This window comes from Marmota marmota, unplaced genomic scaffold, assembly GCF_001458135.2.
Source record: "Marmota marmota marmota unplaced genomic scaffold, marMar, whole genome shotgun sequence".
Classification (NCBI taxonomy): Eukaryota; Metazoa; Chordata; class Mammalia; order Rodentia; family Sciuridae; genus Marmota; species Marmota marmota.
Genome location: NW_026000142.1, coordinates 24,599,708 through 24,624,054, shown reverse-complemented (window position 1 = coordinate 24,624,054; position 24,347 = coordinate 24,599,708). Strand labels below are relative to the sequence as shown.

The following is a 24,347-nucleotide window of genomic DNA, read 5'->3' as shown; positions in this document are numbered from 1 at the left end:
TATATGTTCACATGAAAACTTGTACAAATGTCCACAGCACAATTCACAATAGCTTAAAGGTGGAAATAACTCAAACGACCACCAACTGATGAATGGATAAGCGGAAGGCGGTATATGCTACGATGGGATACTTATTATTCAGCCATAAAAAGGTATGAAGTACTGATACTTATGACAACACAGACAAGCACTGGAAATATTATGGGAGTGAAAGGAACCACATGTAAAAGGCCACATACTGTATGAGTCTATTTATATGAAATGTGCAGAAACGGGCAATCCCTAGAGACAGAAAGTAGGTTAGTGGCTGCCAGGGCCTGGGGGGAGGACAGAATGGTGAGAAACTGCTAGTGGGTACGTGGTTTCTTTTTGGAGTAATAAAAATGTTCTAAACTTAGATAGTGGTGTTGGTTGCACAACTTTGGGAAGATACCCAAAACCCACGTTTGTATGCTTTAAAGGGGTGAATGTTATGGTATATGAATTACGTCTCAATAAAGCTATTATGAACAAACACACAAGTGTCACAGGGAATATCTTGGGAGGCAAGGGCATCTTTGGAGACTGCTAAGCTCATGCTCTCCACTTGCTCCTCATCTTAATGGGTGAGATAATTGGGAGCTGGCCACCAGATCAAGGATTGCATGTATCTGTGTTTTGCCTTCTGATTCTGAAGTTTGGGAGAGAAACCACATTTCTGGTATCCCTTGGGATTCTCTGTAGCAGAACAGTCCAAGAGGACCTCTAGGACCGGGAAGAAGCTGGCTAGTTAGAATGCCTAGAGAACAGGTCCAGTTGAGAAACAGTGAAAAATGGTCAGGGCAGATAAAATCAGGGATAGGGTAACTTTCCTAGAGCCAGTCCACAGGTCTGGATGTGACTTGTAAACTCACTATTTATCTTAAGAATGAGAGTTAGTTTGGTACAATGGAAAGGAGGGAGAGATGGAAAGATCCAGGATCCAATCTTGGCTCAGCCACTGATGAGCTATGTATTCTTAAGTGAGCTACTTAATTTTTGTCTGCACCCCCAGTTTGCTCAGCTGTTAGCAGGGTGACAGGGCTGAATGGCTCATATATGTGAAGTTCCTGTTAGAAAATAGTTGTTCAATAAATGGTAGCTTTTATTACTGGTACTGTCTTATCTGCATAATTATTAATACTACTGGCCCTTGCTGGCATTTGGTAATACCTGTCATGTGGTTTGGAAATTATCTGGGAATTTCTGTTTTCCTAGGTACTTTGGTCCTTTTGCCAACATCAGATGGTCAGAAAATTTTAGAGTGTTAAGATTTCCCAAAAAGTGGGCTAGGGATGTTTTAGTGATTTTGAGAGTGAAAATTAAAATAAAGTTAACATTTGAAAACCTATTAAATCATCAAACATTTGAAAATCTTTGGTGAGGTATTGGCCAGAGTTCAGGAAACAGCCACTCTCCTATACTTCTGATGGTGGTATTAATTGGAACAATATTTCTAGAGGGCAATTTAGCAATGAATATCAAAAACCTCAAAAAGAGCATACTCCTGGACTTGGCATTCCACTTCTAAAAAATTATACTCTAGAGTTAATCATGGATGTGTGCAAAAATTTGCCTACAAGGACATTCATTTGATTGCAATATTATTTTTAATTATGAAAACCAAGACAATCAATATATCTAATGACAGGGAGTTAGTTAAATAAATTATGAAACCTATATATGATAGAATGCTTAATAACTTGGGAAGGCACTCACTATAGCAAAATGATACAAGATGATCCCATTTTAAAAATTACACATACATATGTTAAAATATATATCATATTATATATATATTAAAGGTATTTTAAAAAGTTGGCCCTTGTTAAATCTATGTAAAGAGTCTATAGGCTAGTTTTTCTTTTCTTCTTTTGTGGATGTAAATGTTCTATAGTGCTTTTGTACTTAGAAAAAATTTTAAATAAATTTATTCATGGAAACCTAAACCTTCCCCAAATGGCAGCTCATTGTGCCCAGCCTAGAGCATGCTGCTCTTCTGCTTGATGAACATATACTCTCCCAGCTCCAAGTCCCCTCCTCCTTCCAGGGCAGAGTATGTCCTTAGCCAGGTCCCTGCTTTCTGCTCCTCTCTGGGTCTTCCCCCTGTGCTGTGTGAGGACTCAGGCCCAGGCCTAGCTCTGGCTTGAATTATCACACACACCAGTGACCCCATGCTCTTTCCTCACCTCCAGCCCTCTATCTGCAGCCCCCACCACCTGATGCCTGTAATCACCACCCCCAATCACCACACCATTATTACCCTCCTATTGTCAGTTTTCTTTATAGTTCATCAGAAGGGACAAGCCACCACCACTGGCCCCTGAAAGAACCTGAGCAGTCTCAACAGGGCCTGGAAGTGTGATTCCACTTCTTTGCCAACGAGGGGACAGAAGGTTGGTTCCCAGGCCATGGCATGGTCCCTTACAACACCACACTGCCAGAGGCCTATCTCCACATGATGACATAGAGTGGGGGAGCAGGGGCAGGGACCTGGAAAGGAGAGGGTAGTAGCTCCATCAGATTCTTTCTGACAGACGAGAGACCTGCCAGCAATTTTTAAGGGTCAGGCTGGTTGTTTCCCAACGTCTCCACTGAACACTGAAAACACCAAGGCTGGTGCTCTGCTGCGAGACGGGCTGGTCTGTGGGTTACACTGAGAGGCACCAAGTCACAGGAGGCAGCCTCTCTTCTGAGCTGTGGCCAGCTGTGGTTTCCCACAATTTGAGAGGCGTGGCCATAGCTTGCAGGGTTTCAGGCCACCTCCCTCCTGCAAGGGCTGTATATAGATGTTCCTCCTAAGCAAACTGAATACACATGAGTTGTCATGGGCCTTGAGATTGCTCAGGCTCCCTGAGGACGTTCAGGGCCCTGGATGACAAAGGGTCCTCTGAAGTCTGGGCCACTTCCTTCCCTCCTGCTTCCCATCTGGATTTACAGGGAGATCAAGCACCAGCCGCTCCCTCCTTCTCCCTCTGAACTCTTTAAACACAGTCCGCCTGATGGCGAAGTTCATACACATACACCTTCACATTCCATGGCTACACCAAGGGCTTTCTATGTTTGGTAAAATTCATGCTTTATCTTAAAAATTAATGCTGATTTTTCTTTACCCTTCATTTTTCACCCTAATGTATTTTATTAATTCTTTCTTCTTCTTCTTTTTTTTTTTTTTGGTGGTGCTGAGAATTGAACCCAGGGACCCACGCATGCTTGGGCAAGTGCTCTACCATTCGGCTATATCCCCAGCCCTTTGAAATTTTAACTTTTTAAAATTTATTTATTTATTTTAGAGACAGTCTCACTAACTTTCTGAGGCTGATGTCAAATTTTTGATCCTCTTGCCTCAGCCTCTTGAGTAGCTGAGATGACAGGTGTGCACCACGGCATATCCAGCTATACTTTACTAATTCTAAACTGTAACCTCACACACACACATATTGACATCTTTAAAATCAGGATGAGTCTTAGAATGGACAGTGGCTGTCGTTTAAAAAGCAGTGTTTTTTTTTTTTCTCCATGTCTCATAAAACAACAATGTATCTTACAATGAAGAGAATCTCAGAGTTGATAAAATATGACATCATGATGTTCTGAAAGAAGTGCCGGGTTTGTACCCACCTCACTCCCTGCTTAGGGCCTTGGTTTAACAACCATCTAGATGGTGTTTCCTAAGGAAATGTCACATCCTCTGGCATCCAGATCATGGTCCTCACACAGGCATTGTGCCCACAAGAAAGGAAGAGGAAAAAAAAAAAGAAACAGAGGATGAGGAGGAGACCTCCTTTCAAACAGTGTCCCCCAGGCTTCCCTTCTGAGGCACATTCAATGTCAGTGAAAGGAAGTGTTTACTGAGCATTTACTATGACCATGCATGGAGCCAAGGCCTGTATGTCCACATAGTTTAATCTTCCTACTGACCCTATGAGGTACACTGTGATTATCATTTTACAGATGGGAAGAATGAGGCGTTGAGGGGTAATGTGAATTTCCCCGGCACCGTCCCTGGCAGATCTCTGCAGATGCCCTCACAAGGAGGCTTGGTGTGTAGGATAAGCTGGAAGAAGACAAGATTGAGACCAGCCCAGAGAGGATGGGGTCAACATCAAAAGAAGTGGAAGCTGGTCTCCACCCCTGGCACCACTTTGACTTTGACTCTTTCCTGTTGCCTTCTTCCTGATAACCCATGTCTTCACTCAGAAGCTTCCAAACTTAACTCCTCCAACCCTCCCTTCTTGTGTTCTCAAATTCTGGCTCAGTTTTTGCTCAGCCCTCAGCTGAAGCACAACCCAGCAGCTACCCTGCAAAAACCACTGGACTTCAGATCTCCCACCTCTGCTAGGCAATAACAATAACCGCCATTTCTTGACCATCATTGGTGTGACAGCTGATGAGCAAGCTGAGGCACAGAGAGGTGAGGGAGCTTGCCCAAAGTCACACAGCCAGCAGGCAACATCTTAGGCACTTAGAAATGATCCAGTAAACAGTTCCTTTTGCAGATCTGACCAAAAAGCCTGTATGTCACAGGCATAAGATGTAAATAGGACTTTTCCATCTAGTGTACTACATTATCTGCCTTTCTCTGTTGGTCCTGCCTCCACGTAAAAAGCCTAAATGACAAGCATGTCAGTAGAATTTCAAGTGGTTCTCTCAGCCTCCCATCCTAAACCTGGGAAGACTCTCCTTTAAAGGAGATTTACAAGTATCAGAAACCCTCACACCAGCATTCAACTTGGAAATCAGCACACACATTCCTTGCTGGTCTCCATCTACTTCCCATGTGACTCGCTCTCATTACATCTATGCACATGGATGTCTCCCCTAAAAACTGTGAATTTCTTTAAATACCTTTCCTTGAAGGAGTGAGGGAGTCATACACCCTTGAGGAGCCCAGGCAGAGAAAAAGCCACAGACCCTATGCCTAGAAAAAGCATGCACACGAGAAACACAGCCTCATGCTTCCACTAATCTCTGCACAGCTGCAGGTTTTCCCAGACAGCAAGTCCAGAGTCTCCAGGCTGCGTCCCTCCCATTCCTAATAGGGGCTCTGCACACAGTAAGGGCTGAATAATCTTATTAAGGAAAACATGGCACCGTCTCTTCTTCCTGTTCTTTCCTTCACCATCCTTGGTCAGAAAGGACGCTGCCGGTCCCTCTATCATCACACTTTCTGTGAGCTATTTCTCTGATTCTCCCTTCTAAGGTTTTTTTATCAGCCTCCCTTGGTTTTGGGAAGTTCTACCAATTTCTTATTCTGGGCCTTGAACCCCTGCCACTCACATCCCATCCCCAGGGGTCTGCCCCTGCCTTACTCCTCTCCCCCCCAGGAACTTCGCTGGCTCTTGGTAACATCCTTCTGACAGGCGGCCGACCTGTGGCAAGGACCTCAGCATCCTACCCCTCACCTCACAGATGAGGATCACAGGCTATGGCTGTCCTGCTTTCTGGTGCAGGGAGACCCAATCCCAGGAATCCTTACCCAGTTACTTCACCCTTCCTAACCCTTCTTTTCCCTAGAAAGCAAAAGCACCAGTGACCATGTGCAATCCTGGCCTCTTGGATTTGCAGCTCTGGCTGGGCTCCTCTGGATAATAAAGCTCCTTTGTGCAAGTTAGAAAAGGCATCCACTCTGGTCTGATGCAGCCCACAAGGCAAATGGCAAGTGACAGGTCGACTTGATTTGGCTGGGCACATGGCCTCATGGCCCTTCATACAGCTTTGACAGAGGGAGGCATGTACCTGAGCTGTGTTTCTAGAGGACTGAGGAGTCATTCCAGACAAATCAATTCTCTTCTCACCTCCATCTGAGTCCCTGAACATGGGCCATACCTGTGCTCAAAGCAGCATTATTCATAGTAGCCAAAAAAAAAAAAAAATCCATTGACAAAGAAGTGAATCGACAGAGGGTAGTATACGTACAGTATTGTCATATATTCATGTAATAGAATCGTATTCTACCTTAAAAAGGAAGACAATTGTGACACATGCTACAGCATAGAAGAACTTTGAAAACATCATGCTAAGTGAAATAAGTCAGACACAAAAGGAGAACTACTATATGATTTCTTCTATATGAGGTGCCTAGAATAGGCCGATTCACAGAAACAGAAAGCAGAATTGAGGTTTCCAGGCTGGGCGGGGATGGGTGGGAAGAGATGGATAACTATTGTTATGCTGAGCTTCCAGTTGGGAATTGGTAGAAGTTCTGGAAATGGACAGAGGTGACAGCTGCAGCTCATGGAGAATGTATTTAGTGCCACTGCCACCGTATTGTAAACATTAAAATGGTTAAATGCTAAGTTTAATGTTAGATATACTTGACAGTTTAAAAGCTAAGTGTGGTCGGGTATAGCGGCCCGTGCCTGTAATCCCAGCGGCTTGGGAGGCTGAGGCAGGAGCATCGCAAGTTCAAAGCCAGCCTCAGCAACTTAGCAAGGTACTTAGCAACTCAGTGAGACCCTGTCACTAAATAAAATATAAACAAGGGGCTGGAGATGGGGCTCAGTGGTTGAGTGCTCTGGGTTCAACCCCTGGTACCAAAAAAAAACTAAGTATGCTTTACATTATGGCTTAAAAAGAAAGCACCTTTTTCTCCATGGAAAGACATGAGGACGTAAGGATTTATTCTGCTTCCCACAAGAGCTTAATACTCCAAGAATATTATCTTGGGACTTAATTCCCCCGATGCCAGCATCTCTATGGGGCCTAACACCTTTGAACACATGGCAATTTGGAAGTCCACTGGACAAAAGGTGCCCCATAGATATAAACATTGCCTTCTTCCTGCCAGTCCCCTCCACCCACAGCCCCCATCTCCACAAGCTGCCAGATTCTCCTATGAGGCTGCAGCAGCCGGGTCCATTCTTGGTAGGCATAAACTGCCATCCTGTTATAAATCCTTTCCCACAAAGCGCTGGAGACTGGTCCTCTCCCTGTGCCAAGAAGTCTTTTTCTGACCATCTGTAATCCATTCAAAGGCAACCGGCAGGAAATGGCGGCAAGGAAAACCCCAGCAAAACGCAACTGGTGGGACCACCTCTCCTCCAGCTCAGGGCAGCAACAGGAACCCGGCCTTTCTTATGACACAGAACATCTGTGGGAGTTCTGGAAGCGGCTGGGCATCTGTCAGGGGGCTCAATGGGCTTGAGACGGATGCTCACAAAATTTGGTAAGAAAAGCAAGCTGTACTGGATTTTTAAATTAGCTCTGAAGAAAACTCATCTGAAAAGCCAAAATAAACCCCAGACCCCGAGAGAGGAAAAAAATACCATCATATCAAAACTAACCTCAAAATTGCTGTCTTCTGATTTCTATGGGCAATTAGACCACAATTTCAAGTAGTTCAAATCTTTTTCTTATTGTGGCTCCCCCTTCAATCTGATAGTTGTCAGCTGCTTCTCCCTAAAAGTGACAGCTTCATTTTTTTGGCTAAACACCGAGGCCCTAATGGTAAGCCGAGGCCAGCCTACAGGCTCACAAGAGCCGGTTGTTAACATTTTCAGGAATTTGGTGAGTCAATTATTAAAATTATTAAAAGTGGGCGGGGGTTGTGGCTTAGTGGTAGAGAGCTTGCCTAGCACGCATGAGGCACTGGGTTCCATCCTCAGCAGCACATGAAAATAAATACATAAATAAAGGTATGATGTCCATCTACAACTACAAAAATACTTTTTAAAAAGTCATATAAGCCTATAATTAAACATATTAAAAATAAATACTCAAAACACATTACTTCGTATTTCTCTGGCAACAGTTTACTGTTATCTATGCTTTGAGCAGGGATTGGTAACTTTTTCTAGAAAGAACCAGGCAGTAAATATTTTAGGCTTTGGAGTCCATACTATCATCATCTCAACTATGCTCTACCACTGCAGTGAAAAAGCAGCCCTAGCCAATATGTAAATGAGTCATGTATTCCAATGCAACTTTATAAAAATAGGCTGCAGGCTAGATTTTGCCAGTGGGCCATGGGTTGCTGACTCTTGCTCTTGAAGTTATTTATATTAACTGTACCTGTGTGGTAGAATCTGAATAATGATGTGCTAATGAATGTCTCTACCCAACTCTGAGTTCACATGGAGCTTAAAATGCAATAGTGACCTTAGTCTGGGAGAGGTAGCCCACGCCTGTAATCCCAGCGGCTGGGAAGGCTGAGGCAGGAGGATCGTGCGTTCAAAGCCAGCCTCAGCAAAAGTGAGGGGCTAAGCAACTCAGTAAGATTCTGTCTTCAAATAAAATACAAATTAAGGCTGGGATGTGGCTTAGTGGTTGAGTGCCCCTGAGTTCACAGTACCTCCCCCCCGAAAAAGAAAATGCAATGGTGAATTCATACCATGAAAGTCACCAAATGCTACAAATCAAGGCTTTGATTATTTTTTCCAGATTTGAAAAGGTGAGGGAGGAAATTTTAATCATGCAAATTAAACTTAAAAGTACATCATGTCCACAGCTATAATGTGAATAGTTTTTTTTTTTTTTTTAATGAAGATATGTTCTTCGGTCTACTTGAAAGTGAACAAAGAAGTCACTCAAGTCACCGACAATCAAGTGGAGTTCTACCCTTCAGAACTCTGATCTTTCACTTGCATCCTACTAACCACAGCAGCCAAAGCTCATGAGGAATCTACCTTATTCTTCAACTAAAATCTTAGGTTGGCCACAGGACACAAGAATTTAAACAAAACTCAACAAAAGCATTTGGTGAGAAGCTATTGGTTATGTGGAATTTATGATAGCTTTAAATATTTCGCTATTTGTAAATTGTATGCAAAGCAGCATTTTTAAATTTATAATAAGCATATATATGAGCAAAACATTTTTTTGGAGAGCATATTGTTAAATATTTACTAGCACAACATGATTATAACAGAAAAATATACTTACAAATCAATTGGGTAGCTAGACGTTAAATGTGTGTGTTTGAGAGAAAAGGAGAATAATTCTTCCCCAGAACCCTGAGCCGAAAAATCAAAGCATATACAAGTATGACTGTAAAAAGAAAGGGAGCCTGTTTCCTGAAAACCCTACTTCATAAAGAAGTGCAGTGGGCTAGGTGTCAAGTGAGTGTACAAGTGGAATAATCAGGAACTGCAACTCCTTGGCATTAATGGAATCTCACAGAATTCCTGTTTCCACAAGCAACCTCCTGGGGAACTCGCAGCCCTCACGGACTTGGCTTATGCTCTTCCCTACAGAATCCCTGATGTCCATTCCCAGCCATCTTTGCCACCCCTGTATGGAGCAATCATTCCTTCACTCTTCAAACAACAACTTGTCTTCCACTACATACCTTTCCCAGTGCTCCAGGTAGAACCCAAACCAAACCGTCCCTGCCCTCAGGTCAAAGGTCTCGCTGACCACAGACTGAAATCCCTTCTTCCTCTGGTCACCAGGACACTCAAGCTCCACTTCATTCTCTCTGCAGCACCAGAACTCCCAGCAAGCAGTGTGGCGAGTTCCAGGAGGGCAGCGGCCACAGCCGTCCCACTCACACCCCACACAGCGCCCAGCCGCGTGCCTTCCACATCCAGGGCGACCAGTCACTTTGTACTGAGCCAGCGCTGAGGGAGCACCACCCTAGTTTCATAGCACACAGGGCAGTGTTCATCTTGGTCTGCAATTTCACTTCAGTGGTTCATCTGACCCAGGCTAAATAGTAGGCTCTAGCTGGAAAGTAGGAGCTGGATTATTTTAAGTGTAATTATCTTTTTCCTTCCTCAAATTCAAATGAGGGTCCCTTGAGTGTGGGGGGTAAGGTTTCTCTGTGTGTTTTGCCCCTCCTTAGCTTCAGAATCATGGTGTTCAGCTCCTTCCTCTGAAAGTTGGTGATTAAAGGCAAAAACTTTACTCTGCCTTTTAGAAGGAATTGAAAACAGTAGTTCATACCCCCTGATGGTGAGAAAGGGGTCTTTATAGAAGAATGTTGTCCAATAAGAGTAGTTTGGAAGAACAAAATTTGAAAGTGACCGTCCCTAAAGAAATAACTGATTCAGACAAGAGTCATCAATGGGTGCCCAGAGGATTCCCTAACTTCCCACTGGGGAATAGGATATTCGTTTAGTGCCAAAGCATCACCCACAGAATGACATGCTAATTGCAGAAGGAAAACACATCTTTGTAATGGAGAGAGTTGGCCACCACTTTCAAGTGGTGATCGATAAGTAACAACAGGGCACCCTGACATCAAGTGCTCCTGATGAGATGTGTAATGAAGTACTCAAAATCACCTGGTATGTACTCTTGCCAAAATGCTGGGCCCGAATCTAATTGAGATTTTAGCTGTAACTTCCTGTGTGAGGGGGAAACAGGGAGCAGACAAAACAAGGTAAACAACACCACAAGGAAGTGATCTGGCAGAACAGAATGTGAAACATTCTAACTGGCCATGTTGTATATATGTATATCGAGAAATCTATACATATATTCATATATCACATATGGGGTGGAGGTACTATTCTAGATTAAAAGTGACTAGAGAGGCATAACAAATAAATGCAATGCGTGAATCCTGACAAAATCCTAGTTTGAAGAAAGCACCTATAAAATTTTGGGGGAGGGAGGAGGCAATAAGGAAACTGATATTGAAAGTGGGTTTGATATTTGATACTATTAGGGAATTGCTGTTAGTTTTCTAAGCGTGACCCTAGTATTATGGTTACAATTAGAAAAAAAATGTCTTTAATTGTAAGAAGTTACAGACCGTAATATTTAGGGGTCAAGTGTCAAGCTGTCTGCAACATACCAAATAGTTCAGCAAACATACATAGGTATATTTATATAAGATGAAGCTCTGAAAACTTAAGTGACTAGCTCAAGGAAACAATCATGATGTGGCAAAATGCTAAATATTTAGAGATAAAGTGTCAACAACTTATTTTCAAATGCTGAATATATATATATATATATATATATAATTAAGAAATATATGGCTCTATATCTCTATATACAAGTAGATGTGACCACGATAGTATTATTTCAACTTTTTATGTGTGTGAAAAATGTTAACATTAACATTGAGTTGGAAGGGTTCCAAACACACAAGGGTGCAGGTGAGGACTGCCACTTAAAATTAAACAGGGGACTTCAGTTTGCTCAAAGGTGTCTGTGACTCTGAGTCCCCATGATTGTTCTTATCTGCTGAATTTTCTCTGTAGACCTAGGAACCCACGGAGGATGCTGGGTTCATACCTAAGCTGAGCTGGGCTCTTTTGCAGTGTGGCTCCAAATATCCACCTGAATAGAAACTTCAGGTCCTCTCAGCGGTTAGAATTTCAACACCCTCAAAATAGCAGGTGGTGAATCAAAGAAACTTGTAGGCCATCTTCAGACTGTTTTTAAGATGAAAATACAAAAGGGAGACTTTTTTTCAGTGGGTACAGTTTCAGTTTGCAAGATGAAAGAGTTCTGGAGCTTGGTTACGCAAATGAACTATACACTTAGAAATGGTTAAGATGGTAAATGTTATGCTATTTTAGCCAGTTTTATTTTTCTTTTTAAAAAAGAAAAAGTGTGAAAGCACAAGCAATATCAAGAAACATGCCTGAAAAATAAATTTGATACTTAGTCAAACTGTAGCACTCTGCTGGTTCAAAGATAACTCAGGAAACACAAAGGGAAGATAAGGTCCCTCCTCCCTGAAGATTTGAACACAGTTATGAAGACAAGACACAGGTGGACTGCGGCGGCTCAAGGAACTGTAAGATTTAGAAACCAAAATGCACAGTGGGGACAGCCTGCAGCACAAGGTCCAAGAGCAGGTCCTCAGGTTGTGTGGCCTGAGAGGTGGGAAGGAATCCCTGGAGTATGGGCTGGGCCCTGCAGAACAAGGGACGTAGGGTGAAGGGAGAAGGCCCTGGAGGCAGAGGGCAGAAGGAGAGAGGGAAGGAACACTACCAGGCCATCTGTGAGGGACAGTCCACCTGCCAGGATGTGAAGGGATGAGGTGCTAAGACCTGAAGGGCTGCACTAACTATGGTTGACCAGGAAGTGAAGGAGGATGGTCATTTACAGAACAAGCTAATAAATGTGAATTTCTGGGAGATTAATTTTGAAATGATGTGCAGGGAAGGCAGAGACAGGGAGACCAATGAAGTGCCTCGCACAAAAGCCCAGGTAGGCCAGGAGACGGTGGCAGGCGATGCCGGGAAGTGGAAGGGAATGGAGAAGATGGTGGAGGGCTTTCTCAAGAGAGTGGAGAAGGAAAAACACACAGGCTTTGCCCTGGCACTTGGGCTAGGGAGTGTGGGGTGCATACAGACACCGATGAGGATGTCTCCAGTACAGCCTTCAGAGAGGGCAGAGAGCTCTCTGTAAGGAGAAGTCAGGACTGGTGGCAGTCACTGCAGAATCGCCACAGAGGGAATGGCTAGGTGTGAGTAAGCAGCAGGTGTCCACAGACAAGGGGAGAGGGAGGACACGAGGAGCTGGCTGCACAGGCGGAGAAGTAGATGCCACTAAAACTTTCCTAAAGGAAACACAGTTTTCATAAAGATCTAAGGCTGTCTTCTGTTTAAAGAGATATCCAATAGCCCCATTTGGAAAGTGGAGAGCCCTCCATCTGCTTAAGCCTGATTATTTTATGTTGGGCTCGTCTTTGCCTTTAAGTCTTTTGTCTCATCCATGGAAAGTGGCAGCACTCAGTTGCATTCGAGTTCTCTGTGGGTCCCGCCCTGCTTCTGCAAAAGATGGAGGACACGGTGGCATGGGGGAGGGGGAAGGGAAGCTCATAAGGACAGGGCCTGAGTCTGGGAACACAGCTAATAGGATTCTTGTTTGTGGGTAGGCCATATGGAACCAACTTTACCAAAAAGTGACCAGGGCCACTTTCCCAATGTCTCATTTTCTTCCTGCTAGTCTGGGGCAGGAAGAATCAAATCAGCAGCCAGCAGGCGTCACCTGAAACCCCACACAGAGGAAGTGACTAAGTAGGAGAGAGGAAGAATGAAGAGGGAACACATGTCAAAGAGTCCCCTAGTCTCTGAACATGACGGGGAGCAGGGAGGAAACACCAGCTTTTTTGGGACCAGCAAGGCCATCACATATAAAATGCTCAAGTGGCCTGGTTAATGAAGAGCAGGTGAAACCCAGAGTCACAGAGCTGATCACTGCCACATCTCCCCATCCTCGTGTGGGAGACACATTCTGTGTGTTTCTCAGCCACTCTAAAGAATTTTCTTTATCACTACCCCTCAGAGCCAGTGACAACTAGGGCATGCTGTGGCTAAAGAAGGCAAAGGACTTTCACACCCACTTAACAGGCATATCACCATCAAAAGGACACCTTGAACGTGGTGGGTATTGAAAAGCTATCTCCACTCCATCATCCAAAGGAGAGTGCACCCTTCATGAAAATACTAACAATCCTAACACCAAGAGGCAAACTGAACAGCAGCCTAGAAGATGTTCAAAAGGGGGAAAAAAGAGAGAAATCATCACTGTAGATAGATGTCCCTGGAGTTGCCTGGCAACCATCTTTGCTAACACCTTCTTCCAAAAAGGAACAGTTTGCATCAGCTCCTGTGATTTCCCTGAGGCCAGAACTCTGGCCACAGAGGCCCCAAAGCTGGGACCCTGGGATAAGAAAGCCTTTCATTGACAGGGCCACCCAGGGCCCCCTCAGCTGGCCACAGGCTCACAAGGGAAAGACAGCTGCTCCATCTGCACTATTCTGCTTACAGGGCATGCTCTCCCAAGCAGGGCTGGGCTGGATGAGGCAAGCCAGGTGCTCAGGTGCAACATTTAAGGTTGCATGTGAGTGCCTCCTTAAGCATGTGTTTTAGGTGCCTGTTTGCTTCATCTTAGTCTGAATCTTACTTCCCAGGATGACAGACATTATATGATACTGGGATTGGAGTGCAGCCTCTGGAATGACCCTGCCTCTGGGTTCAAATTCTGGCTCTGCTACTTTCCAGTTATATCACCTTAAGTAAATCACTTCACCTCTCTGGGCTCCAGCTTCCTAATCTCTAAAATGGGGTTAAGTATGGGATTTGTGTCACAGGGTGCTCGTAAGGGCCAAATGAGAAAACACACATTTAGCCTGTGCCTGGCACTAGCCAATGCCCAATGAACGGCAGCTAGGATTGTTATTTTAAAACAACACACACACTGTTCCCTGAGAACCCCTCGACCTAGACCTATGCAAGCAGAATCTCTGCAAGCAGGCCTGGTATCTTTGCTATCCAAAAGCTTCCCCAGGGATTCAGGGTGGGCAGGGTTGACAGCCACTTCTCTAATCAGCGAGCAAATTTCAACATTCAGTTACCACAGTCCCCGGAGCAGCCAGTTTGAAATGTGAGTCCCTGGTTCCTGTGCTTCACTCTGTCAGTAGTTCTGGGTCAGCATGACCGCAACCTAGGGGCTGGGATTCCAAGTGCCTAGGCGATACCCTGGGGTCCCAGAATAAACACTTTGTAAGACAGTTTCACTCTTGGAAAAAAAAAATACAGGGACCCAGGTTCAACTCCTTTTGCTTTTGTTCCTGGGATCCTTATAGAACCATGGATGTAAAAGATAAAAGATGCCTAGTGACCCTGGGCACACTCCTGAAGCAGCTGGGACACAGTCTGTCCCTCGGAAAGTGACAACTCTGGTATAGCAAAGAAGATCCAAGTGCCTCATAAAAAATAACAATTATCATAACAAAAGCTTATATTATTGAGTGCCTACTGTATGCCAGAAGTAACTCATTTATTTTTACAACTCGGAGAGAGACTGTCATTCCTATTCTGAAAATAAGGAAATTAAGGCTGAATTTAAGACACAGCTAGGAAGTGGCAGAGTCAAGATTTAAATATTGCTTCGTGAATCTCTCCATTCTGCAATGCCGATGAACTTTGTGTGTGTGTAGTAAAATACACATAACATTTACCATCTTAGCCCTTTTTAAGTGCACAGTTCTGTGGCATTACATACATTCACAATGCTGTCCAGCTGTCACTAACATCCATCTCCACAACTTTTTCAGCTTCTTTAACTGAAAGTGTGTCCTCTAAATATTAACTCCCCATCTCCCTCCCCACCCCAGCCCTGGCATCTGCCATTCTACTCTCTCTGAATGTGACTCCTCTAGGAACCTCATTTACGTGGACTCAGGCAGTATCTGTCCTTTTGCGGCCAGCACACTTTTTTTAAAAAAAAGAGCTGGATATCACCCTGATCTGACATGACCAAACTGGGAACAGGGTCTCAACTGCTGAGCGTACCCTGCAATGCTGGACTGACCTGGTCAGAGCCACCACACTGGATGTCCTATATCTCCCCACCCCAGCTCAGGTGTGGGGGTGTGTTGGTGTATTGCAGCAGGTCACACTGCTCCTGGCTGAGGGTGTCCTTGCACTTAATGTTCGCAGATTCACAACTGGCTTCACAGAAGCAGGGAGACTGATAACTGCTTCTGTTGTTCAAAGAGCCCACCATTGACTCATTTTTATCTTCCCCATTACAGTGACCTGATGCCAATTCATCCTGTCCTGAGGAGCCTGGATGAACTGTTTTATTTGGTTTCCTTTTTCTCCTTAAGCAACCTGTCCCTTAAAATCAACAAGTAGAATTGTGTTATGAAACCACAAGGATAAAGCATCTCCATAAAAACAAATGCTTTGTCCCCAGCGGGATTCCAGCTTTACCTATGGGCCACTGGGTGAGCCAGGTCTGGCCTCTGAATGTGTAGGATCCCAGGCCTTAGCCTCACACAGCTCGAAGGAAGGAACTTCCAGAACTCTCATCATGAGCTCAAATGCCTTAGGGTCCAAATGCAGGTCCCTTTGGCAGAAGTGGCCAGTCTGAGTCCTGCCACAGAAGACAGAAAGAGAAAGCCAGCCAAACAGCACTAGCTGGGAGCCCGACATGGGCAGAACACTGTGCCGAGTTTTAGAAGACAGGCACAGAAGTCAGTTCTTGCCATTCTGTTTCTACAGTATTTGAAAAAAAAAAAAAAAAATCCAACCCACTGGCTAACGCTCTCCCTATCCAATCTATGTTTGATTACTGTCGTTACTGAATGATCATTGTTCCCAGATGTGAACACTGGGCCTCTTCAGAGGGTGGGGTCCTTGGATAGGAGGCATTTGACTAGGATGGGGTCTCCCTTTGTCGGCTAGTACCATTTTGTGTCCACTTCAGGACATCGCAAATGAAACAAAACGTCATAAGTGAAAGGTTACTCAGAGGACATAAATGCAAGCTACACAGAAAAGCATGCAGAAATAAATCTGCTTCTCTTCTCTAAATCAGTTCTGCAGCAGAAACAACAGGCTCCTGAGAGCCATGGCTGAAGAGTCAGCGAGGCCCCCCAGTCCTAAATGACACCGTACACCATGTGGCACAAACCAGAGGCCCTCTGAAGCGGACCTTCCCTGTCCTTCCTATTTTCCAGTCCTTAACATGGAAGTCTTGAAGCCAGCTGCTTGCTCTCAGCCATGTGCATCCCCATTTCAGACATATCCCATGGGTAATCAAACTGCAGAGGATGCCAGTGGTTCTTCCAGCCTGACTTTCAATATAAACTGAAATCTTTAATTCTTCACCATGGTGCTTCTGACATCAGGCACCGGCAGATAATAAATGCCATCATTATCAAAATTGGCGCTTTGGGGTCTCCTCTCCCCACAGTGAGAGAGGGCTGGGCCACCCAGAATGAGAACTTGCATCTCCCCATGGTCGCCACTGGCTACAGAGGACGCCAAAGCTTTGGAGCAGTCGTCTTGTAAACCTTTGGAGGAGAGTTCCTGGAGGCCCTTTGGACCCTCCCAAGTGTAGCCCAGCACCAGTTACAGTACAGGCACAGTCCACAGTGCTGAGCAGTTGCTGAGGCTGACTTATAGACGACTTATCTAGGCTTTAAAACCAAGACATGCCGTTAGCGGAATATTCCTGTATTTTTCTCTATTTTGCTGGCTCCTTACCTTTCTAGCTTCACCAATGATTCCCTACCAGGGTGAGACTAGAGGACATTTGGCAATGTCTGTAGACATTTTTGGTTGTCCAAACTTGGAGGGGAGGAAGGAGTCACTACTGGAACCTAGTGGGTAGAAGATGTGGCTCAACACCCTACAATGCACAGGATAGTCCCCTCCAAAAAGAAGTCACTGATTTGAAATGTCAGTAGTGTCACTATTCTGTTATCTTCACTCTAACAACAGACTTTTTAGTTTCTAGAACATTCTGTATTCTCTTGCACTTTAAGCCTCCACACACATTGTTTCCTCTAACTCTACCCTGCCCCACACATGGGTACCTTCCATTCCTCTTCCAGCCTTTCACTTAAATAAAACAAAATTTCTCCAGGGAGGGCTTTATTGAGTTCCTAACCTAAACTGGCTCCTCTTGCCATGCTCTTTAACAGCACCCCAAGTTTCCCTTTCAGAGCACTGATCCCAGTCACCATGACTTTTTAAAACTCTGCTTTTGCTGTTAGGAAGGAAGCTCCCTGAGGGCAGGATGTACCTTCCACTGCTGTGTCCCATGTCTAGCACAGTGAGCTCTCTCCCATTGGGCCAGCTCATTCCACACAGGAAGAAGCCAAGAAGACAATATAGAGTGTATTTAAAATTTAGCCAGACACCCAGAGGCTTAGTACATGCAGGCACCAAAAAGAGAATGTGGCAACTCCTTATGAACCAACCTGGACAGCTCTCTAAGATGAATGGAAACGGCAGGATACTAGACAGTCCTTACAGCTTTCCATCATTCATGTAGGAACAAGACAAAATTATACACGTATTTACTCAAATGCACACAATACTTTTGGGAGAATACACGAGCTAATGGGGTCAGGGTAAAGAGACTTACTTCCCACAGTAACTCTATCCCTTTGAATTTTATAATGTGAACACTACTTTTTTAAATGCAGCTCTAATGAATGTATGTAACAGTCTATATCTGCAGAGGTAAAATTTTATTCTCAGAGAATGAATGACACATGCTGAGACCCTGGCACAGTCCAACTTGTATTGAGGGCAATGCTGTGCACACAGAGTGCCCACCCTAACTTCCTGTTCTGAAAGGACCTAGAGCCACATTTTCTCCACATGGGAACACAGACACATGGAAATACCTGTGTGTATAAAGAGACTCATTTCAAAAGCTTTGTATTTTTTCAAACTAGATGGTGGGGCTGTCCTTTCTCAGCTTTGCTTGCCCTCGGCTCCACCAGTCGGATGTGACCGTAAAGCTTATTCATTTGCCAAGCCCTTATTTTGGGCTCCTTTTCATCTTTCCTCTCTACCACCTTTAACGCTCCCCATCTCTCCTTTCCCTCCATCCCAAACCCAGGGCAAGAGAAGTGAGAAGATAATGACATGCTAAAGTGGACAAATGTTGACACCCAAGCAAAAGGGGAGGAAGGAAGGCTCAATGCAGGATGAAGGTGAAACTAATGGTGGAAATGAGGTGGATCTGTGTCATCCCTGTCTTCCCATCTCTTGTTAACATAGATACAGAATTCTCTGTATAATGATAAAGGGAAGCTGGATGCAGCTTCCCATAAGTCTCCACAGCTCGTCCCTGGCTTTCCCTGGCTCAGGGAACACTTCCATCTTACCAGGTCAGCTGCCACTTTTCCTCCAATTTGCTCCCATCTAGCCATAACTACAGGATCCTAAACCTGAACAGAACATGTTCCCATGTTCCCTGCTCCCTCCTGTACTCCAGCCCAATTCCACCAGCCTCTCAGGAGAACATCAAACTTACAGTCACAGTAAGATCTTACGGGTCCAACAGCACAGTTTTCAATTGGAAGCATGGCACTAGTTTAATTGCATCAACCCAAAACATGTGGGAACACTAAAATGCAGACAAATGCCCAGAGTCACCAGTGTGGGCTTCCAAAACACCCAAACAAGGATCTACTGAGGTGTGGGCTTCCAAAACACCCAAACAAGAATCTACTGAGGTCATACTTTTCTCAGTGATAAAACAACTTATACTCATTAAAAAAAAAAGAAAAAAAAATTTAAACCTCTCCATTCCTGGCAGGGGGCGGGGTGGGGGGACTACGTAAACTCTTAAGTCATATACCTTAAAATGCCTATTTTTTTAGCTCTTGATAAAACTTATCAATGACTGCTTATTAGTGGTACTCCATTAAAAATGTTGATATTGCTCTATAAATAAAGTCTCTTTTGTCTTCATCATAGATTAGTTAAAAACCTAAGTTAATTAGAATAATAATTTTCTAGAACTAGCTTCATTAATAAACGGTGATAATCATAATAATAAAAAGGATAAAAGCAAACATTCATTAAGCACATCCTATGTGTTAAGCCCTTTCATATCATCTCAATCCTCCAAACAACCCTGTTTTTATCTCATTTTGTAGCTGAAGACACTTAAGAGCCTGCTCCTTATTTATGAATTGACTCCCTCCCCACCTCCATCCCCGCACCCAGTATTGGGGATTGAACTCTACAACTGAGATATATTCCAAGCCCTTTTTGTTTTGGGGCAGGATCTCACTAAGTTGCCCAGGCTGCCCTCAAACTTTTGATTGTCCTGCCTTGGCTTTCCTCAAACTGGCATTCTTAAAAGAAAAAATTGGTATTTCTTAACTTAGGAAAGAACTGGCAATCTTAAAAGAAAAAAAAAAAAAAGTTCAGGTAAAGCAATTAGAAATTGGGAACATCTTTCTAAATCACCGAGGGCTTTTTTCCCAATTAGCTTGGGGGAAAAAAAGTCCTCAGGTAAATCCACCAAGTGGAGGAGAGAAACTTATTTTAAAAGGTCAGCACAGAAGAATGGTCTTCCTTGGAATATTCTATCATAAACACAGTCCATGTGGTACATTAGACTAATAAGGTTTCTGGGACCCCTGCTCCTGGGAAAGCTGACGGCTTGATTGATCTAAGCTGCCTGAGGCCAAGGCCCTGCTCACTAGGGGAGACACATTCCACTGGGTTTTGGACTCAAACCCTCACTTTTTTTTAGAGCACTGAAGGCCACAGACCATTCATAACTATGTGCAGTAGACTATGCTTGTGTATGAGATGCAGTAATTTTTGCCACCAAGAAGTAAAAAACTGAGAAAATATACTCAATTATTCTTTATACTTCTGAAGGAGTTTCAGGTATTTTAAATGTGAGGGCTTATTTTATCTACTTTATTTTAAAGTTTATTTAGAAACAACTTGTCTGCTATAATAGCATCTCAAAGGCAGGTACATTCAATGGAGAAGCTCAGGTTCAGAGGTCTCAGAGGAGCCGTGGAGGACATTTAGTCCCACCCTCTTACTTTACAGAGGAGAGAGTAAGCCCAGAGAAGGAAATGTTTCCTTGGGCATATATCAGAACTCAGGAAGCTAACTCTGAGTGTTCTCTTTTTCTCTCTCCTTCTCTCTTACCTCCCAGGCTGCTCTGGAGAGAACCTTGTATAAGCACATCCAAGTATGGAATTAGTGACAACTTCTGCACCCAGGTGATGACCTGGCAAGGTTCAAACATGTGCAGAATTCCACTTGACCATAATTTTAGCTAACTTTGGATGAAATAATAACTTTGATGTGAAGACTTTTTATTATAGAGATTTCAAAGCATTCTGTTAACATTTCCTACCCGATAAAGGTGGGGAATTGAAATAAAGAAAGGTTAAAGGGACCTGGGATGGGAAAGGAACTATATTACAATAACCACGTCGTTATTTGAAAAGTCTGCAAATGCTTGCTATGTCTTCCAAAACTGTGGCCAGACAGGCAGAAAGCAAAATCATTCTTATTTCACATTTCTAGCCTAACTTCCCTTACTGAGCTTACATATTAAAAAAAAAAAAAATCACATCACACCATTGTTCACGGCAACATTATTCATAATAGCCAAAAGGTGGAAACAACCCAAATGTCTATCAACAGATGAGTGGATTTTTAAAAAATGTAGTATATATACAATGGAAACAACCTGAAAAGGGAATGAAGTACTGATACTTACTACAACACAGATGAACCTTGAAAACACTATGCTAAGTGAAAGAAGCAGACACAAGAGGGCAATTATTGTATGCTTTCACTTACATGAGGTCTCTAGAATGGGCAACTTCATAGAGATAGAAAGTAGAACACGGACACCAGGATTAAGGGGAAGGGGGAAATGGGAAATTATTGTTTAATGAGTACAGAATTTCTGGTTAAGATGGTGAAAAACTTGAGAAATGGTAGTGGTGCTCATTGTACAACACTATGCATATACTCACTGACACTGAACTGTATACTCAGAAATAGTTGAAATGGTACATTTTGTTATATATATTTTACCCTAGATATCATATCCCTTTGTTTCTCAGTTGTAATTCCTAAACTTTATTTTATTCATTAATTGCCATTAAAGCCCAAATGTCTTCTCAAGACCTGCTAGCTGCCAACAGCAGCATGGTCAATCTATGTGTTTATATATACAGAGTCACAGACGGGCCATTTTGTGTCCTGTAGAGACCCATCCACAAACACGTGTCCAGTCCAAGAACTGCCATAGGATAACCCAACAAGTTGGCCCATGGCAAGACATGCAGCCAGGGTTACTGGAGATCCAGGCCTCCAAACACCCTGACATAGAGTATCAGATCAACCCTTACATTCTTCATGGGAGTGGTGGTGGTGGGAGGGATATGTATTCAGTATATATATATTTATCTACAAAGAAAACTGTGTGTATATATCAGAAAGACCATCAGGAAATACCCAAATCTGCCCATGAACAAAGAGATCAAGCCTGTGCATGGCTATTTTGGTGAAGTCAGCAATTGTATGTTGCACTGAACAGTGGGTGTCCATAATGCAAATGCATATAATTAGGAGTTAAGTCTTTGTACCTTTACAGGACAAAGGACATAATAAGCAGGATATACCCTTTGTGACTTCTGAGGAAAGGAGAGCTTTTCATTTTTCCTTAAAAGAATCCATTTCTCATGAGGCAAAGAAATCTGAGAACAAGAGTCTTTTGAAATAGAAGTGGGGGAAGGAGGGAAAAGAACATGAATTTTGTACATTATAGTCATAATCCATCACCCAGACCTGAGAAGTGCCAATCCTGTGCCATACCATGACCTCTACTCAACTTTAATTTAAAGGTTTTCACAACCTCATCATCTTTTGTGGAAAACTTGCCAGTGGTCTGATAACTCAGTCCTATAAGCTTTTAAAGACTTCAAGAGTTTGCGAAGAAAACAATCTCTAGGGATTCTTTCCATTGGCAACACACATGGACATTTAGCACAAATAAGCTGCCACTTGTAAGAAGTCCACTTGACATCATTCCCTCGTGCATCCTAAACACACATGTCAAGATCACACTAAGATATTTAGAGGCAAACATCTTTAGAATAATGTTTTGTTCCCAAAGTGCTTAATTAGCAGAAACCTGCTAGAGAGCTGTCCTTGAATATGCATGCATTTTAACCTCCATGTTATTTTTTCTGAAGCACAAAATTTCCTCTCACTGGATGGTCAGGAAGTGCTTGGGAACAGAAAACCAACTGTCTTGGGTGTCAATCTGCAAAATGAGTTCCATTTTTCTAAGCAGGTTTCAATTGCCTTTTAGGGTGATGTTCCCTTTCATGAATGGTACCATTTTGGAGTTTAATGGCCTTTTCTCCATTCATTTTGGATGAGAGATGCTCCTATGGCCTAGTTATGTCTGAACTTTTAAAACACCTTCCCCCACCAACCTCTTCTGCCCCTTTGCACGCCCACCCCCATTATAGTCAATTATGTTTACAACACTTTAGTTAGCGCATTACAATTCACATGAATCCATCCACTTCTTCAGCAATGTTACCTTTGAAGTTGTTCCATTTGAAGCCCATAGGCCAGAGTTACACATGGTAGGCTTGCAAACCAGGATATGATTTATTTATGACAACCATGTGTGTTCGATGCCCAGCTCCAGCACACTTTACTTCGCTCACATGTCTCAGCCTGAGATGACCTATCTACTCATTGTGTTCCATTTCAGGTGCCATATTTCCATGCTGTGAAAACAGATGGGGGACCAACTTGGTGGGGAGTGCTGCACATACAGATGCCCCTAACACTGGTCACTACGTAACAATCTGTGATGGAACACAAAGTGGGCCAAATGTCACTTGCTGCAAAGGTTTACCATGTACAATGATTTTTCAGTGGAGAAGAGGTTACCGGAATGACTGACCATGTGGGGTTCATTAAAACTGTTGTGCATTTTACCCACAAGGAAGGCTGGAATGCTTGTGAAGGAAGCCCCACTTCTCATTTCAGGGATTTTGACCCCCCACCATTTGGCAAAGATGCTCCAAAGGAGAATGGTAGATATGCATCAGAAGGTGCAAACGTGGACTTCAACTGAAGTGCAGCAAACTTCTGCCTTCCACAGTCTCCCCCCCTGTGCCCCCCAGTTGTATTATACTTTGAAAGAAGTTAAGATGAAGCAGTAGTCACCTGGGCGTGCTCAATTTTTGACAAGCCTTAGTCACTCTGTACCCAGCAGAACAATTCACATTATATTCCAAATCCTGTGAAGATTCTGCCACACATGCTAACACTAAAATGCCAGTAGCTCCACTTACCTTCTTTATTAAGCCTCATAACCTCCCTGCTTTTTCCACCCTCTTTTCCAGCCTCTTCTAAATCTACATCTGCAGATGAAAAAGAAAAGGAAAAAAGAAAATGAGGAAAAAAAGGGGGGAAAAAGCCAAAGTCAAGGGGGGAGGGAGAGTGTTTATTTGCAAACAGATCGATATAAATACTGTATATGAAAATCTTTCAAAAATTGACAATGCAACATTTTCTCCCAAGTCTGGGTTTCCATCTACCTGGCCCAGATAGGTACCAAAAAAACTATGCAAGCAGCAACAGAGTAGCCTTTTAAACAGATAACACCGTGGGGCTGCGAAAGCCCACCCCGCGGGCTGCCACGGGGAGCGGGGCACAGACAGACAGACAGACAGCCCTGGCAGCCGGGCCTCTCTCTGTGCACTGATGATCTGTCTCTGTGTGTATTTATTTAGAGAGAGAGGGAGAAGCATGGAGGACACCGGGGGCCACTCTCTCTCTCTCACACACACACTTTTTCCCAGTGGCTCTAGGTGAATGGAAAGGTTACAGGATAATAAAAGGAGGAGGAGGCGGTGGGGTTCTTACTGTCGGAGCAGTGTAATTTGGCGGCGTCGATCCAGGAGGACCAGGGTTTGCCCAGAAACGCCTCCGGACTGGGCACTTTGCGATCCAGTGTCGCCATTGCTCTTCCTTCTTGTTGCTTTTTCCCTGTTCCTTCGGCAGCAGCAGCCGAGAGACACGGGATTCGAGAACGCTCCGACGTCATCTTCGGAACGTTCCGACATTGAGTGTTCTGAAAGGGGGAGGGAGGGAGGG

The 24,347-nt window shown here is 43.8% G+C and overlaps 1 protein-coding gene across 12 annotated transcripts in view; it reads right to left on the bottom strand.

The window, feature by feature from the left end:
• Atxn7l1 (ataxin 7 like 1) overlaps nucleotides 1-24,327 on the bottom strand; it is a 234,968-nt gene extending 210,641 nt beyond the window's left edge. For 10 of the 12 annotated variants that reach the window (XR_007341581.1, XM_048786122.1, XM_048786123.1 and 7 more), the window contains exons 1-2: nucleotides 24,117-24,327; nucleotides 23,543-23,611 (exon numbers count right to left, since the gene is read on the bottom strand). Coding sequence is in view for 10 of the 12 variants with exons in the window: in XM_048786122.1 (XP_048642079.1) it covers nucleotides 23,543-23,611; nucleotides 24,117-24,297 (250 nt within the window). In the remaining 2 variants the exon portion in view is untranslated. Of the gene's footprint in view, nucleotides 1-23,542; nucleotides 23,612-24,116 lie in introns of those variants that run through there. The other 2 variants (XM_048786124.1, XM_048786125.1) reach the window with 2 other exon arrangements.
• Nucleotides 24,328-24,347: the final 20 nt, after the last annotated feature.